Source organism: Sesamum indicum, linkage group LG8 (genome assembly GCF_026168435.1).
Source record: "Sesamum indicum cultivar Baizhima isolate 11 linkage group LG8, ASM2616843v1, whole genome shotgun sequence".
Classification (NCBI taxonomy): domain Eukaryota; kingdom Viridiplantae; phylum Streptophyta; class Magnoliopsida; order Lamiales; family Pedaliaceae; genus Sesamum; species Sesamum indicum.
Genome location: NC_142664.1, coordinates 20,713,859 through 20,731,749, shown reverse-complemented (window position 1 = coordinate 20,731,749; position 17,891 = coordinate 20,713,859). Strand labels below are relative to the sequence as shown.

The following is a 17,891-nucleotide window of genomic DNA, read 5'->3' as shown; positions in this document are numbered from 1 at the left end:
GTATTTTCAAAAGTAGAATAATTTTTAATTGAACATATCTATTATCTATTTTCTATTATAATTTATATTTGACCTCAATGTTCAATTCCGATCAAATTCTAAAATTATTTAATTATCAACGAAAAGTCTAATTGATTGATTTAATTTTACCAAGAATTAATTTATTTAAAAAATATCAGTTAACAAAGAAACTAAAGCCATAAAATTTTGGGAAAATTGCATAAAACTCCCCTATGTTATGAAAACTCGGCAAAAAACTCCCATATTATTTTTATATGCAAAAAAAACCCCCTATAATTATAAATGTTTCTCACTTGCCCAATTTCATCTCTGCCATCTAACGGAGTTAATTTTTTCCTTAATTCCCTGTTTTGCCCTTATTACTTATTATCGCAGTAAAAAAAGGGGGGGGAGCTTTGTTTTCTTTCTTCAGACGCCGCGAACAGAAGTTGAAAGAAGAGAGGAAAAAGATGACACCGACAGGTTAGGGCTTGCAATTTTTGGTTAAATCTTTCAAAATTCTCCATTATTTGCACAAGTTTAGTAGTTTTAGCCTTATGAATCTATTGATTGGGAAGACGAAGTAAAAATTAGGGTTTGTGAATTCGAATTTCTTGTAAAATTCTCCTTTGTTGGCCTCTTGTTCATCTTAATAAAAGAAAAACAAGAGGTAGTGATACCATTGTCACTATTAGATGAGTGATTTTTGAAGGAAAAAGTAAAAAAAAAAACCTAGAGTTCTATTGGGAACAATAAAAAATAATTAGAGAATTCTGTATGGGTAAATGTATGTGTAGGGTCAGAATGGTTAGGTAGATGCCTGTGAATCGTATTTTCATGTAGAATGGATTATGTAATTTGAAGTGGTATTGAAAACCGCAAACTTGAAGGATGTGGGCATGTGCATTCACCTATATCCCTTAACAAAAGATTCAGAAACCATTTTCAAGAATCATATTTTTCTATTTCAACACAAGTCATAGCAATTGGGTAAATATTGTTATTTCCATTGATAAATTTACAGTATAATAAAAGCAAAAGAGACAAAAATCTCTTTGATAAACTAATAGTAAGTGAAACAAACATTCACATATTTAGTAAAATTCAAACTCATGAATTTTAAATTCAATTATATATAATAAAATTTTAATTTTAATCATTAAATTAAAACATCATTGATTATATAACACAACTCTGACCCAATACAATTGATGTTCACTTTGCGTAGTGCACAAACAAATTGATGCTTCGCTGCCGACGACACCTAAAATTTTAATTTGTATAATCATCAACTTCAACTAATTAATGCATTAAGCTGACTGTTGAACGGAAAACGCGAACCATACATGACGTTTAGTCCAGTGAACAAACGTATATCTCACTTACTTTATGTAAATTTATTATAATTTATTTCATTATTTTTAATTATATTAATGTATTGATTGTACTGATGTATTACTTGATTTATTGCATGTTGATATAATCATATAAATACTCAAAAGAGAAAAGGAAAAGAAACCACTATAAAAAAAGGTAGGATTTGGAGCGGGGTTAGGAACGGTTTTTGTTGTCTTTGGAACTGTTTGTAGGACAACAAACTTATTTGGAGCGGTTGAAAATTCGTCCGTAAAATAGCGTTACAAAATTTTAGGAACTGTAACACTCTATAAAAATCATTCCTAATATTGAATTTATAAAAAAATTATTTTTTTAATTGGAACGATTTTAGGAATAGTCAGTTCTATTTAAGAACACATATATAAAACTGTTTTAGTAATGGTATTAGGAATGGTCTTTCTAAGTTTGGAACACGTACTTAAAACTGAAATAGCAATGGTATTAGGAATGGTCAACCACTATTAAGGAACACTTATTTGAAATGGTTTTAGCAATGGTATTTGGAATGGTCAATTCAGTTTAGAAACACGCATTTAGAACTGTTTTAGTAATGGTATTTGGAACGGTCATTTATTTAGATTTGTAACATTTATTCACCATTACTAGAACCATTCCTAATTTTTTAATTTTTTTAAATTTATTTATATTTTATAATTTATTCATATATTTAATAAATTGTAATAAATAAATAAATTTTAATATATATGCATTGAAGAAGCCATGAGACCTAAAGCAGTCGCAAGCAGCAAATGAAAGGTCCGGGATGGAGAAAGAAAATACTCTCGGAGAGGACTAATAGAAAGGCAAAGACACATGCCCCCTAGCAATTTTGCAAGATAGACCCCCTCAAAGACACCAAGAACTGAAATTTTGACAGTGGTAGAATAACAAGAAATTGTACAGTGGCCAAGAAAAATTAAAGACAACCCCAAAAAAGTTGAAATCAAACAACCCCCCTCCCCCCACAAGGCTTAATGTGGGGTTCAAAGAAGTAGAAAGTTCTAGGAAAAAAGAGAAAGGAAAAGAAAACCTCCCTAGTTGTAACAGGTGGACCAGCTGGAGGAGGCTTGGCCCGAGCACGAAAAGTGCTGATTAGAGCAGCATCCCCCTCTTAGGAAATTTATGATTGTAGAGAGGTAATTCTCGTTGGAGTACTCGATGAAGAAATCATTTTCAGTTCAAAAAATTTGGAAATGGGGATACCCCCATACAATGACACTATAGTAATTTCGGTCACAGTATCCAATTTTTAGGTGAAGTAAACGCTAGTAAATAATGGAACGCAACATACATCTAATTGTTTGCGGCTTTTTCCCAAATGGAAATAGGAGTTAACATTTTAATAAAAGCTAGAGTTTGAAGCTATTAATCCATTGGGTTAAAACCAGACATCCTCCCAACGTTTGGGTCATCTTGCACTTTGCCCACCAACCTTAAACTTCTTTTATCTTTGTAGCACTTAACATTTTTCCCATTTCAAGATATCTAATTGAAATATTCCATAGTGTGGGATGCATGCCCCTTTTCACTGCCGCCGCTCTCCTTCACAACTACTGCCATTGCCAACTACCTTCATCAAACATCTCCAACCACCTTCACCATTTCTGCAATTTCAAACCCCCACTCTGAATCCAACGATTCTCCATCTCCCACCATTCTTGAATTGTTTTTCAACCCTTTATTTTTCTTTTCTTGCTTTCAAATTAGTTGGTGGCTGTGGCAGAGGAACTTAATTTGGAGAAGGGAGGGAGGCGAAGGAGGTGGACGGTGCATGGTGCAGCTGTTGGAGGAGGTGGGCGGTGGTTGGAAATGTGAAGGAGGTGGGCAGCAACAGGTTTTAAGGTTTATTTTTCTAAAATTGATGTATGAAAATTACAATTTTATTCAGCCCATAACTCTTCTCAAGGTGCATGCATCCCACGTAATAGAATATTCCAATTAGATTTGTCTGAAATTTAAAAAAAAAAAAAAAAGCTAAGTGCTTCAAAAATAAAAAAATAGAAGGTGACTTATAAAAAAATAATCAGGGAGCAAAGTGCAAAATAACCCAAACGTTGGGGAGGTGTCTGCTTTTAATCCTAATTATTTGCAGTTAATTTTAATTTAATTACCCGTTATGCCCATTAAATAAAATTTTAAAACTCCTGCATTAACCTGAAGAATAAATTGAATTTCAAAATTGAGCAACAATATGTATTTATATAATCAATTATGAAATTATAAATCCAAAGGTCATAATTAATTTTTTTAAAATTGATTATTTTCAAATCAATTCTCTTATAATTAATTATTTTATAATGAACTATACAACCGTAGGGTGAAACTATGCCTGTCCAATTTTTTGCACATACCACGCGTTACATCTTATTCACCTGCACGAACTTAGACAAATTAATAATATCCGAACTATATATATATCAAGAAATATTTATTTATTATTTGTCTCAAAAAATTTAATTTGTCCATCTCACTAATGATTATTTTAAGAAAAAAAATAAGAACATGTTGCATGATTGGAAATTTAGGTTGATATGAATCAATTAGACATGCATGAACATGGCATGTTAATTAATAAACCGTACAGCAAAAGAGGTAAGACTCTTGAATAAAATATACCAAAATTTATTAAATTATATAGAATTATTAATTATTGGTAACTTACCATTTATTCCAATAATACCACACTAGAAAAAAAATTACTATTGGTTATAATATTAATAGCTATAGCTAAAAATCATGGTAAATGACTAATATTAACAATGGTTAAATAAATATGATGCAAAAAATTAACTTTTCCACAATGAAAAAATTATTTGCCACGACTAAGAGCCATGGTCAAAACATTTGCCATGGCCAAATGTTTTAGCCATCTTCACGAAAACCACAGCCAACAACGGTTGCGTGGCTGTAGTCAATAATTATTTGCTACGACTATTTATTATTAACCATGACAATTAATTCTAGCGAAATGTTATAATCTTTCTAGTGCAGGTATATATAGTAATTAGATGATATTTAGATAGTATAAATCAAATTGGTAATGCAATAAGAGTGATGAAATTAGACATGGTGCACAAAATCAGCTAGACATTTATGATTAATTTACAAATTTTTGACCAATATAAAGTCTTACAGATAAGAATATCCCAATAAAACTCCACTAATTAAAATAATTGAAAAAAAGAATGCCTTGATTAAGCAAAATACAGAACATAATTGCGATAATAATCTCGTGATTACATATATAAATTACACCAAAAAAAATACAATAATCAAAACATTACGCTTGCAAGAAAAATCTCATAATATGTGGAAACTTTTTTTTTTTTTTTTATGGAATAGATGCTTCAATATTTTTAATAATTTTATGAAATTTTAAAAATGATTATGAAATTGGAAATATTAAATACACTTAATTCTATGCTCTATGAAACTTTCAAAATGGTTCTTAAAATTGAGAAACTCGGCACGTTTAATCATCTGTTTTACGGGATTTGTGGAACTAAATGTGTCGAATTTTTTTAATTTTGAAATTATTTTAAAAAATCCAGAAAAGTGTTAAACTCCTTATCCGATGGGACAAAGAGTATAATTTTGCCAAGTCGTGTAAGGATTTTCATTTTAATATCATGTATTAGGGTATTATCAATGTATGACTAACACAACACGTGTTTTTTTTAAAATTAGAATTTATAATTAAATTAAAATTTGATGAAAGTGCGGATGAAGACCGTACTTGTGTTGGTGTGGCAGTGGTGTGTGATGTTGAAGTATGATAAAAGATCGTTCACCATTAACTAGCAATAAATACACAATTAAATTGAAAAAAGAAAAAGAAAAGGGAAAGGAAAGATGGAAAAAAACCCAAGAAAAAGGAAAATATAGTGAAGGGTATTAAAGTAATTTCAGGCAAGCAAATAAAAATTGAAAATGAAGTTATAGGTGGGAAAAAGGCAGAAGAAGGAAAATAGAAAAAAAGGGGTTGGATGGATGGGGAGAGAATCATGGATTGGACTTTGATGAATGAGTATTGAATATTGAACAGAGGAGCGTGTTTCCAGAAATCTGCTGCACTTTCTCTCTCTCTCTCTCTCTCTCTATTCTAGGAGCGAGTGTGTGTATCTCATGTGGGCCTGACTGAGCTCTCGCTTGCCAACGTTTTCTTCTTCTTCCGCTTCTTCTGTTTGATTCCTTTTTGCTCTGTTTTGTGTGCTTTTAATTTGTTGTAACAAACGCCTCCATCATCTACCTTCCAACCAAACCCTGACTCACTATCATTATTGCTCTGACCGATCCCACTTGGGTTGTATGGTATCTGTCTTTGATTGATATCGCCATTTTGAAGAAAACCCAGAAGCCATTTCTCACTTATCAATGATCAGGATTGCACTTTTTCTTGCAAATACCTGTGTCTGATGGTGTGATCAGACTTTTCTTGATGACCCTTTTAAGGTATGATTGTTTTTGTTTTTGTATTTGTGAAAGAAAAGGTGTTTTGGCTTGTTTTAGAAGCCAGTTAGTATGATTATTGGTGTGCCTGAGTTGTATTGGTAGTTTTCATTTGTTTCTTTTGTGGATTAGAAGTTTGATCGGTTGGATGTGGATTGTGAACTGCAGGATCAAGAGGGATTTACTTGATTGGATTTAACGAGGAATAGAGATTGTCGAGGTAAGTTTCTTTGTTTCCTTTTATTTTAATGCGGCTTCTTAGTCATTTTAATCTGAGTTTTATGTTATGTTTCCCGTTTTGTTGTCTGTAAATTTTTAGATATTAGATCTGATCATGGTGTTTCTTTGTTGAAACCATATATCATGAAGAATTGGTGAATCTATAAGTCGTGGAGATTCGAATTGCATCTTGTATACCGTATGTTCTGCTCATCAATCTTTACTGTTACAACTTTGGTTCTGTTTCTTGTGTTCATTTTCTTTTCCTTTTCTATGATTCCGTCATTTCTTTGCTCTTTACCCTCCGGACTAATTCACCGCTGCTTTCTTTTGCTATTGTATTTGCACTAAAATGAGTTACTTCTTTTTTTGCTTCAACTCAGTTTTGATGGTTTTAGTTGGTACTGGATAAAGAGGATATCTCAGACTCAGATTAATCATAAATTTATGATTTTGATTTTGTTCTTGCATAACTGTATGAACTTCTTTAATGTTTCTGCTCACCTCCCCATCATATTTTGCATTAGTTTTCTAAACTATGAAAAAATTGCAAGTTGGATACGTCAGAAAATAAGTTCCAGATTGGAGGGAACTTGTGTTCCTTGTGCTTCCTGCATGAAGCCAGAATTAGGGTGGAAGATATCTTGTATTTCCCAGGAAACCACAATTTTTGCTCAAATTAGCAGGGTCGGCACTGGAATCATAATTTATTGTATTATAAAGGCAAAGTATTAAGTGTTGGGAAATGAGAGGTTTCCAAATCACTGGATTGCGTAACTTTCCTTGTCCTATCGTTGAGGACAATATTTGTACTTGATGCTGTTGCTCGTTCCATCATTCCCTGTATGCATAAGGGCACGGCAGTTTCCATCTATCAATGCCGATTATGACATAACCAACTAACTATAAATAGCGATCCTGAAGTCACGTGCTGCCAAAGAAGTTAATGAGCTTTTGTCGTTATTATTTGTGCAAGTAAAGACTTTGTTGCTAAACAAATGTCATTAACCCATAGCTAAAAAATGTGTAGAAAACATCATTTGATACTGAGCTCATTATTGCAATGACGGGTGAACCCATTGCATTCTATGCGTATAAAATGTTGGACAAGTCTAAGAGTGTTTCTGTCAATCCTTAGTAACTCTAAGAGCATTTCCGTTCAATCCTTCAAATCAGTAGTTTTAATCACTTTCCTAAAATTTCCTGCTCATCAATGATCTCACACAATGCGAGTGAGATTGGTGATGCCAAAAAGAACATAAAACATGATAATAACTGCCAAATATAAAATAAAAATTTTATGGAAGAATCAGAAGAGATGCAATGTTAGAGAAGAAATGAACTAAAAACATATGAATGGAATAATGAAACAAAATGTGAACAGGGGTATCTGCCGATAGTCCCAAAAAGAGCACAGGTATGTCCACTCATCTTTTTCTTCATCAAACATAAAATAGATGTGCTTTTTTAATGTGTTTTAGCCCCATTCTGGCATCTTATTTTACAAAAACAAAGAGCTGGAATGTTGAGGTTTGATGCCTTGACTTTTATGCAATTATCTTAAGGGCTGGCATAATGGGCTTTTTGGTCCAATTCAGTGGTCACATTGTATTAATTTCACCATTTTATTATATGGTTGCAAAACTAAATCAAAAGTTTGCTGGTGGATTCTGGTTTATGGCTGTCTTCCTTCTTCAGAAGTACATCTCTGGTTCCAGTTACCAAAATGTTCAGAGGTAATAACAGCAACACTGCAGCCCCGCCTCTTCTCGACAATCATTTCCTGTATCCTGCAGATATGTCAAACCAGCTACAACCATGCAGCAACTGTGAGTTCTGTTAGCTACTTATCATATTTTAAAGTATCTCACACGCGATAATTGAGTACCTGCAGTAGCATTATGCATGATTTGAGTTACCATTATATGATTTATACCATCTAAGTCAATGAATGCTATCATGGAAAATCCACCCAAACTTGTATGCTATTGCAATAGCACTTGGCAAGTTGGCTTTTATGTTATGTTCAGTTAAGTTACTAGGTTGAATTTCTGGTTAGTCGTACTTCCACAACAACTGTTAAAATGAACATAATATATTCTTGTAGAGTCACCTAACCTTTAACGCTACTTGTCTTTCCTTCAGTTTTACTGGAAGGTCCATGCAATACCATTTTCTCGTAAGTCCTTTATCTGTTTACTGTAGGAATGATTAATGTTATTATAAAGTGATCCTCGTTGATCTTGAACTACCAACAGAAATACTTGCCCCCCACATGTAAGCAGATGGAGAATGAGTCAACGGGAAAGACAAAAATAGAAGGATTGGGAAACAAGAAAAGAGAATTGCTGTAATCATTTTAAGCCAATTTTCCATAAATGTACCGGTGTTCACTGATGTTTAATGTATACACCAAGTCATCCTATTCTAGTGTGGGTTGCCTCCAAGGGATCACACGCTTCGACATGCTGAAAGATGATTAGACTATGTCGTATGGATCTCATTCTGCAGTAGCCATGGGGTAAAATAATTCCAGTTTTATATAGATGGCAGTGTAGTTAACTGGAATTATTCATGCCATCAATCTTAAGAGGGTAATACCTGGATTGCTTAATCCTTTACTCTAGGCACACTGATCTTGCTCTAGTGACTTAAGAGCGAGAACTTTGCTCCTAAATATTTATAATTTCTAAAAACACTATCAGTCAGACTTCAAAAACTAAATAAAGTTCTTCACTCATGGCTGTCATTTCATAAATAAATCATGTGAAAAACTCTGTTATTGATGGTGGTGATATGTTGATGTTCAGAAAGTGAAAAAAGATGGGGCATAGTAAACGAATCTGTTGGTTGTGGCAATGAGAAATTCTAGAGTTTCGAAAAACATGACGAGTTTGCAGAGGTTCACTGAACCATTTGTAAGGCCCACCTCTGGAAGAATTATGATTGTGATCTAGGCTTGTTAGATTATACAATACCAAAATATAATTTGGCATGCGGCAATTATTAAAACATACTAGGATTCTATTAATTTTTATTTATTTATAGTAAACACTCTTATCCTTCTCACTCTGAAGTACTTTGAGATTTTGATGCTCTTGCACTTTCCCTCATCCCACATAATGTGAATTAAGGTAGTATTACTTGTAATATTGTGCATTTAACAAAAACAGTGGACAGAATACTTGGGAGTTTCTTGATTTATGTTTCTAGTTGCATGCTGCTTTATTTTGAGTTTAGAAGAATGGACGGTGGTCCTGACAAATTTACATGGATATTAAGTAGAATTATTACAGGAAATTACAGTTTTTAATGTTCTTATTTTGGTATGGCTTTTTTCTTTATACAGATTTATTTTATTGGACAAGTCTCAAACAACTGAATGTTAAATATATGTATACCAGATGAGATCCGCTGGAGAACTCTTACTTTTTTTGGTAGGATGGAATAAGTATTTAACCTAATAGAAGTAATGCTAATTTTGAGTATCAACTGTTTCTTTTCTCTGAACAATATTGTAGCTTGAAAACGCCATTTTTGAATTAAATCTCATGTTATCTGTCTGCACTGATTGTTGTTAGAATTAATTATAGAATGAAATCTTTGTTATGTGATTTAATACTTGACACCATTGAAGTTCTGATGATTTTTAAACTTGATAGTTATACTGCTGGGAGCTCGGATAACTATCAAATGGGCAGCTCTTTTTTTCTTCTGGCGCCTCTATTATAATGAGTGTCTTTTAATATGTTATGCTCAATCTCTTTTGCAGTACCTGCAGAATTTCATGTCAATCCTGTAAATTATATTGGAAATAATCATGGCACTCCATTTCTCCTTCCAAATAAATGTGTCGGGGATGATGAAGCTATTACGAGGCAGCAGAAGCTTCAGATCTCCTTAAATAATAGGACTTTTCCTGATGAAGCTGACAGAAAAGTCAGCATTTTGAACCAGAATCCTGTGTCGACTGGTTTAAGGCTCTCTTATGACGAGGATGAACGTAACTCCTCTATTACTTCTGCAAGTGGAAGCCTGAAAGATGCATCATCAGTTTTTTCTTCTCTGAGCAATGACACCAGAAGAGAACTTGATCAGCAGAAACAAGAACTGGATCAGTTTATTAAATCTCAGGTACTTCTTACCATTTACTTTTCTGGGGAATTGGTTTTGTCATGTGAAGAAGCAGATGCATACAACTTGAACTGTCGGGAACTTTGGCAATGCAAGTTTGTGACTCCATATGTTAATCATCCCGGTATATTTGTTGACAATAGGAAGTTAGCACTCACCCCCATTAACTTTCAATCATCATGTGCTATCTGTGGCAAAGTATGCCATGCTGCAGCGCTCAAATGCTTCAAGCTAATTTTTTAGTGAATCTGAACAGGAAGAAACTATGATGAAAGGGGTGAGAGACATACGGCAGAGACATATGGCTTCTTTACTGACTGCTCTTGAGAAAGGGGTTGTCCGGAAGTTGCATGAGAAGGATCTTGAGTTGCAGACCGTAACCCGCAAAAACAAAGAACTCGTCGAGAGCGTGAAGCAAGTAACAAACGAAGCCCAAAATTGGTGCTATATGGCCAAGTGCAACGAATCAGTTATTAACATTCTGAAAACCAATCTCCAGCAAGCAATGCAAAATTCTAACCGAGGAAAAGAAGGGCTTGGAGAGAGCAACGTCGATGACGCTGCATCTTGCATCGATCCGAACAACTACCTGGGCGTTGCAGGTGGGTCTGGAAGATCTGCTTCAGTGAAGAAAGATATGATGTGTAAATCCTGCAAAGAAAAGCAGGTATCAATCCTATTAATGCCCTGTAGACACCTCTGTTTGTGTAAAGAGTGTGAAGGTTTTGTGAGTGTTTGTCCTGTTTGCCAGATGATAGCTACTGCTAGTTTTGAGGTGTATCTATCGTGAAGACAGATCAAATTAACTTATACAAATGATTATTCACAATCAATTACCCAAGTTATGGTTCTGCTTAGTTATTGAATCTGTGCTGGTTCCTTGAGCATTCATGTTTTCCGTTTCTCTCTTGTTCTTTAAGTTCTTCACGTGTTGATGTGTTTGCATGATTCAAGAAAGCAGTGGATGACTGTATATATGACACATAAAATATACTCATATTTATTATATTACGTGATTATTGAATATTTTTATTTTCGTTAATAATATTAATCGTCAATAGAATTATAATAATGACAATTATGAAGAAACTAAAAAATTAAAACAAACTCACGGGTCGGCTCCTCATCTTTCGAATATATATAATTTCACTCAAACTCCGCTTTATGAAACTTAAAGTTTGAGTGGATCCTCAATCGAATCGACTCACATGCTCATGTACCAACGAGACTCGTGTTGTCCCCTGAATCTTAGTTCATAATTTCTAAAGATTCGTCATTAATTTACTCTTTCTTTCTCGAGAACAAGATACGACGTGTACACACGGTGATTGCAATTCACCATTCGGCACATTTTCGTCTGAAAGCCTAAAACATGATGTCTAAATCGTATCAACAAGCTAAGTTTTGGAAGTTTTTGATAAAGTGTAATATTTTTTTTCCTGTTTTCTTGAATTATTCACAAAATTATTTGAATCTGCATTGAAAAATTAGAATATGTAGTAGTTGTGTATTAGAAAATTGTGGTAAGAGTTGGATGCTTTATTTTTAAGACACTTACTGTCAACTATAGTGGTAACAACAGTTTGTTTGCTGATGTATCAACAATTATATATAGTAGTTAAATGAAGGGGGGAATTCGCTAGGACTTGGGGTGGTGCAGAACTCTCGTGGTGTTTGCTTGTCATGGCTTTCACTTCGCATTGAGAAAAGAGGCCCAACACTTTTGGGAGAGACTTTTGTTGCACGAGAAGCAACCTTTTGGCATGTCGAAGATCCTGGCAAAAGGTGACAATCGAAGGGGATTGCACTACACTTCTCTCCAAACTCTCCCTTGGTTATCCCTACCGCTATGCATTTGGTTCTTTAGTTCTAGACATTGTTGCACTTGCAGCTCAATTGGAGTCTTGCCTCTTTCTCTTTTGTTTTCAGGCCGGGCAACTCTATTGCACATCTTTTGGCCCGACTTGCTCTTAACCTTGGAGGGACTCTTCTAATGTACCCCTAGAGTGAACGATTTGTTGCATGGCGAATTTGTCAATTAATCTATACTCAAGCTAACGCTTATAAAAAAAAAAACCGGTAGTTAATGAAGCATCACGACCACTCTAGAAATCGATGATCCCGACTAAACACCTAAATTTTATCAACTATGTGACATCAAGCTTTCGTCGGGTTGAAAATTTTTATAGGGTAAATTACAATAACCTCCCCTGAGGTTTGACATAATTACAAACACTTCTCGTTGTTTAAAAAATTATGCCAAATCTCATGGAAACTTGTTGTAGTTTACCCAATATTTATACACACATTATTAGTAGTTTAGGGAGATAGTCTTGTAAAGTTGTTACGGAATTCATATAATTCATCAAACAACATGCATTTGCCTGCTGCCAGATGCATCAACGAGAAGGCTGCTGGGAACATTGGCATTTCTTGCTGCAAACATTGCCAACATTTGTTTTGTGTCGTGTAAGATTTTCATGTTACAAACATTACCAATATCTGTTTATGTTTGAGACATCATAATGCTTGTCTAAAATCTATCGTTTTCCTGTTTGATAAAGTCCCTGCATTTCCTCCAAGCTGGTCCAACGTCTCCGATGGCGCCAGCATACTGGAAATGGTGCGTTGAACCATCAGACTCCACGTACAGATTCTTCAATCCTGGAAAGATCCAACGAATCCCGTCTTCAAGCTGTGCCAGGTATCGCGTCCCATTTCTTACGTGAATCTTTAACTCTGTGAGGCCCTGGAGTTGAGGAAGCAGTGGTTTTCTCAGTTCGTGTGGTATGATTAAGTCGATGTCGTGTTCACAGCGGATCCAGAGTGACCTGCAGTGGTCGAACCTTGAACACATGTTCTTCAGTTTTGCATACCAACGGCTGCAAATCTCCGGCCGGTCCATGTGGATTATGGCATCTAGTTTAGGTGATGAAACCACTGACAAGAAGGTGATCATGTGGCCGGAGTACTCAAATGCACGTAGATTTGGAGCTTCGATCTTAACCAGAGCCAAATGCTTGCACTTAAACAGAACAAACATCCACAGGTTTGGAGAGTGGACGACCGCATTTTTTAAGGCAGAGCAGTGGCTTAGGATCATTACTTCCAGGTTTAGATTCAGAGCGGCCACTTTTTCCAGGGCGTCATCAGTTAGATTCGAGGCACGTTGCAGCCACAAGAATTTCAGCTTTCGACAGGAAGAAATATCAATTTTATCAAGACTATGTCTCTTTCCCCTGAAGAGGAACGACTCGATGTTTGGTGCTTTGACAATGACCTCTTCCAAAGGTAAGCACTTGAAAACCACCAGCATCTTTAGTTTCTCGCCAGTTACGTGAATTCTCTCCAGGCCACATACGAGCGAAAGATTTATCTTTTCGAGCAAAGGGCTTCCGGATAGTATGCTTGTGAAAATGGAGTCATTCATATGAACATTGATCATGTCAAGGCTCCTGAGGAAAGGCAGGTGGATCGAGCTTCCAGATACGTTGCTTAGATCGCAGAAGACGATCTCCAAACATTGAATTGATTTGGTGGTGAACACGGCCTGGGGCAACAGATAAGGGACTCTAAAGGGGTGAAAGAATTCAGCAACGGCAATCAAGTCTTTCATCTCTGCAATGATGCTCAGTTCCTTCACATTTCTTTCCAATGCAAAAGCAATCCATTTCTCAAGACAAGGACTAACCTCCTCAACGAACCTCATCGACACTTTGAATTTCTCGATGCTGAGATCATTGAAGTACATTTTTCGGAATTCCAGGGCCTCATCGACAAACCTGATGAAATTCTGCCTGCTGCACTGCCACTGCAGCAAAGGAGGGGGCCGTCCGTGGAACTCCCTTTCGTTGAATGTGAAGGAAGCGCAGGCGTACCACATGTAACGCCACCGCCTGGAGACAAGGGCCGTCCTCCTTGCATCTTTGGCGGGGAGAAACGAGAGGATGTGTTGGCAGATAATATCCGGGAGGGCGGAGAGCCTGTCTAGGTCAGCGCCGGCATTGGCACCGTTTTCTTGTTCTTGTTCTTGCTGTTTTCCACCTGTTTCCAGGCTTCGATAGTGGAACGCGCTGTGCGGCTGGCAGGCTACGTTCTGCAGCGGTGGGGCATGGAACCGTGGCCTACGGTTGAGATAACAATTGGGCAGATCCAGCAAGTATGTGTCAACAACAAAATCCGAAGATTTCTCCATATGGGAGGTTTTACTAGGTATTGATATATCATTTGTTGTTTCTTACATACTTGAATGGAGGAATTGCCGGGGACAGGAACAGGAACAAGGATTCATGTTCTTGATGTTATTAAGGTAGCGGGTGCTCCTTGAAGGTGGGAATCACTCTATTTTTGGTTGTTTGTCACCAAACCATTTTCCACTCATTTTTCACATCCTTTCAATTTTTTTTCCTTCGTTAATTTTTCATGTAACTGTAATAAAGTCATGATCTTAACTTAAACATACTCTACTTTGAATGTGACAAATTTTGAGTCATGTTGTTTTGCTTCTCACTCTATTTTTGGTGGTTTGTCAACAAAAACTATCTGGTAACTTCCTTTTTAATGCATTAATTATCAATATATAATTTACTTAAATTAAATTAAAAAATTGATACTTAATTTGAACAATATATGTTATATTGATAACAGTGACTATATATAATACTACAAAATGCGGAATTTGAGGCGGATTTAGGAATGCTTTTATTTTATTTTATTTTTTTTGTGGCTTTTTGGAATGGATGGAAATTGAAGAAATCAATTTGAAATGGATTTTGGAACGATTTATGTTCCGTCGTTATAGACGGCGTTACTATAAATCAGAAACGGTTTATGCACGATCGTTCCTAAAAGTGGAACGGGTATTGTACCACATTATTCTTGATAGTCCCTAATTAATAGTGTATTTGAATATGAAAATTTGATTTGATTGATTGGAACACATTGGATAAGTTTTGGAATGGTTGTATAAATAAATTCATGAAAATTTTGAAATAATTTTGGAATACGCTCGGCTGAAATTTGAATCTGTTATTATTTAAGATGGTGATATATTTAGGAATGGTCATTGATGGTTATATTCTGCACATTTTTGGAATACTATTATGCACGGATGATTGTTTATTTGCAACGCTCTCTTACAACTATTTTAGGAGATATTGGGACATAGTGTGGTGTATGCATTAGTTTGAGTTGGAATATATTTAAGAATGGTTATTCCTATTTAGCCATACTTTTTTATAACTGTTTTAGCAATGATTTTTGGAACAGTGTTTTTTTCAAAATTTGTAATATTTTGTTTATAATTACTAAAATGTTCTTAATTTTTTTAATTATATAATTTTAAATTTATAATTAATTATTAAATTTAATTATATGTATGAGTTTAATTAATTGAATAAATATTAAATAGTGAAGTGCAATAAACATTATGAATAATTAGCGAAAAATATTATATTAAAATAAAAATTATCTAATTACTAAAAGTAAAAATAAAATAAAATATGTTGGTGTAATTAATTAAGAAAGAACGGTACATAAGTTTAGAAATTAGTAATTGATGCAAATGTAACTGCACCAAGTCCTTAATTACTACAGCACATGTAATAATAATATTGATTGTGCCTATAAATAAATTGGTACTGTACATCTCAGATCATCTCAATAACAAAACCAAAATCAGACAAATCAGTATAGAGATGCCAAAAATTAATATGGGAGCAATATCAGGTTTCATTCTCTTGGAGTTGGCTCTATTTCTAGCTTTTACTTCAATGCTTCTTCAAACTGGACATGCACACCCACCAACCCCAACCAACCACACCAAGCATGCACCGCCCCCTACCCGACCAAAAGTGGCCGCGCCACTGCCTTCCGCCACCAAGTCAAAGGTGGCTCCGAGGCCCATAGTGCCGCCACCCACCCACGTGAAACCCACTGCCAAGCCAGAAGCTCCTGCAGCCAACCACCCGACACCCACTGCCAAGCCAAAAGCACGGGCAACCGCACACCTGAAACCCACTTCCAAGTCAGAAGCACCGGCAACCGCCCACCTGAAACCCACTGCGAAGGGAACTCCATCAATTGAAACTCACACAACCAAGACAAAGGCGGCTGCCAAGGCAAAATCAGCAGCCACCACCCACCAAAAACCGCCGACCAGACCGGCACCACCGTTGGCTCCCAAAAAGGCTCCCCCGCCGGCTAACCATCCGAAGACAGCAGCAGGCAAGGCTGCAAAAAAGCAAGCAAACAAGAAAAGCGTGTAAATGTATTCTCTAACATGTTCGATAATTCTGAAGAAGCCCTCATGTAGTCTTTATATCTTTCTTGAAATAATATTATTTTGAAGTAATAAAACCTCCATGAGTATTAATTACATATCCATGCTGACTATTAATTAATTATTAATTATAATAAAAATGTCGAGTTCGAAGTTATACTTCAAAAATTTAAGCAGAGTATCAATGAAATACATAGAAGGAAATTAAAAGTTATTAATTTATAATGGAAAACTCATGTATGGATAATAGAGCATATTTGTATTTTATTCTTTTTGGTCGAGTTATGTGTTAAAAAAATTAAGAGGGGTTAAATGCAATTTACCCATTTGACATGTGACATGTGAAATGAGCAAATATTTCTCGTGAAAAAAAAAATTAGTAAATTATCCCTACGTGTTTCAAAAAATGAAGCAAATTACCCCCTGTCAATGATTTAGATAGGGATATTTGCAATTTTATATTCACAGGGAATTTTTTATTAATTTCTCATATCACATATGGGTGAATTGTATTTTTTCCGTTTTAAGAGCAATAAATTCATAAAGATACACAAAAATTTGCATAGTTCACCATACACGTACTATAAAAAATATGACTTTCTTACTATTTTTAATTATCGTGATTAAAGTAAAAACTTATTGAGGATATCAATGCAATGGCTAATAGTCTTTGTTTCTGCAAGTGAGGCAAAATCTTTCCTTACAGCAAAAAATTATACTAAATATTTTGACTATACGTAAAATTATAAGGAATGTTGATTAACCATGATGAAAATTTTAATTTTCGCAAAATTTTGATATTTTAATTTAGCATGACGTATTAGCATATATATATCCAGTATGAAAAGTTTCAGAATACGATGACTACATGTTAAATTTTGCTATATAATTGGGTAATGAAATTGCGTTTTAGTTATGAGTAATCCGAATTTTCAGAAACAGATCGAAGAAAAGTATATTTTCACATACGAAGCAACGATTTCTAACGTAGCGAATAATAGAAAAACGGCCTGAATTGTTATTACTTGTAACATAAAATTAATTTATGTACGAATTACAACTAAATACAACGTGTAGTAATTAATTAAGGGATAATTGTACATTACTTCCTAAAATTTGCTATAATTACACGTAAACCTTCTTGTGGTTTGAAATTATGATATCCAGCATTTCTGAGGTTTGCTTTCATTTAGAAAATAAGTCCTGCGTTAGTCAAAATTCACCTAATTTTCTGATATTACCTAAAAAAATCAGAAAAAAGAAAATCTGATGAATCTCTAATTAAGTTAAAACTGATTTATTGTAGGTCAAATAAATCATTTTATGACCAAATTATCCTCATACGTCTTCACGCGTTGATGTATGTGAGGAGTTATATTTTCATTGTTATAAGGGTAGTTTAGTCCAAAAA

General features: G+C 34.8%; 2 protein-coding genes across 7 annotated transcripts; one reads left to right on the top strand and one right to left on the bottom strand.

Annotated features, from left to right (window-relative positions):
* Nucleotides 1–5,353: 5,353 nt before the first annotated feature.
* LOC105168271 (SBP (S-ribonuclease binding protein) family protein) lies at nucleotides 5,354–11,057 on the top strand. 6 transcript variants are annotated; one of them, XM_020696237.2, is made up of 6 exons: nucleotides 5,354–5,850; nucleotides 6,016–6,067; nucleotides 6,217–6,265; nucleotides 7,765–7,895; nucleotides 9,839–10,200; nucleotides 10,457–11,057. In XM_020696237.2, the coding sequence occupies exons 4-6, from the start codon at nucleotides 7,793–7,795 to the stop codon at nucleotides 10,988–10,990; spliced, it is 999 nt and encodes a 332-aa protein (XP_020551896.1). In that variant the 5' UTR covers nucleotides 5,354–5,850; nucleotides 6,016–6,067; nucleotides 6,217–6,265; nucleotides 7,765–7,792; the 3' UTR covers nucleotides 10,991–11,057. The 6 variants fall into 6 exon arrangements, with proteins under 6 accessions (XP_020551896.1, XP_011086587.1, XP_011086588.1 ...); XM_011088285.3 differs by lacking the exon at nucleotides 6,217–6,265; XM_011088286.3 differs by lacking the exon at nucleotides 6,217–6,265 and having other exon boundaries at nucleotides 7,723–7,895.
* Nucleotides 11,058–12,593: 1,536 nt separating this feature from the next.
* LOC105168269 (uncharacterized) lies at nucleotides 12,594–14,499 on the bottom strand. Its single transcript, XM_011088284.3, has one exon. It carries the CDS (start codon nucleotides 14,393–14,395, stop codon nucleotides 12,734–12,736), a length of 1,662 nt encoding a protein of 553 aa, XP_011086586.1. The 5' UTR covers nucleotides 14,396–14,499; the 3' UTR covers nucleotides 12,594–12,733.
* Between the last annotated feature and the right edge of the window lie 3,392 nt (nucleotides 14,500–17,891).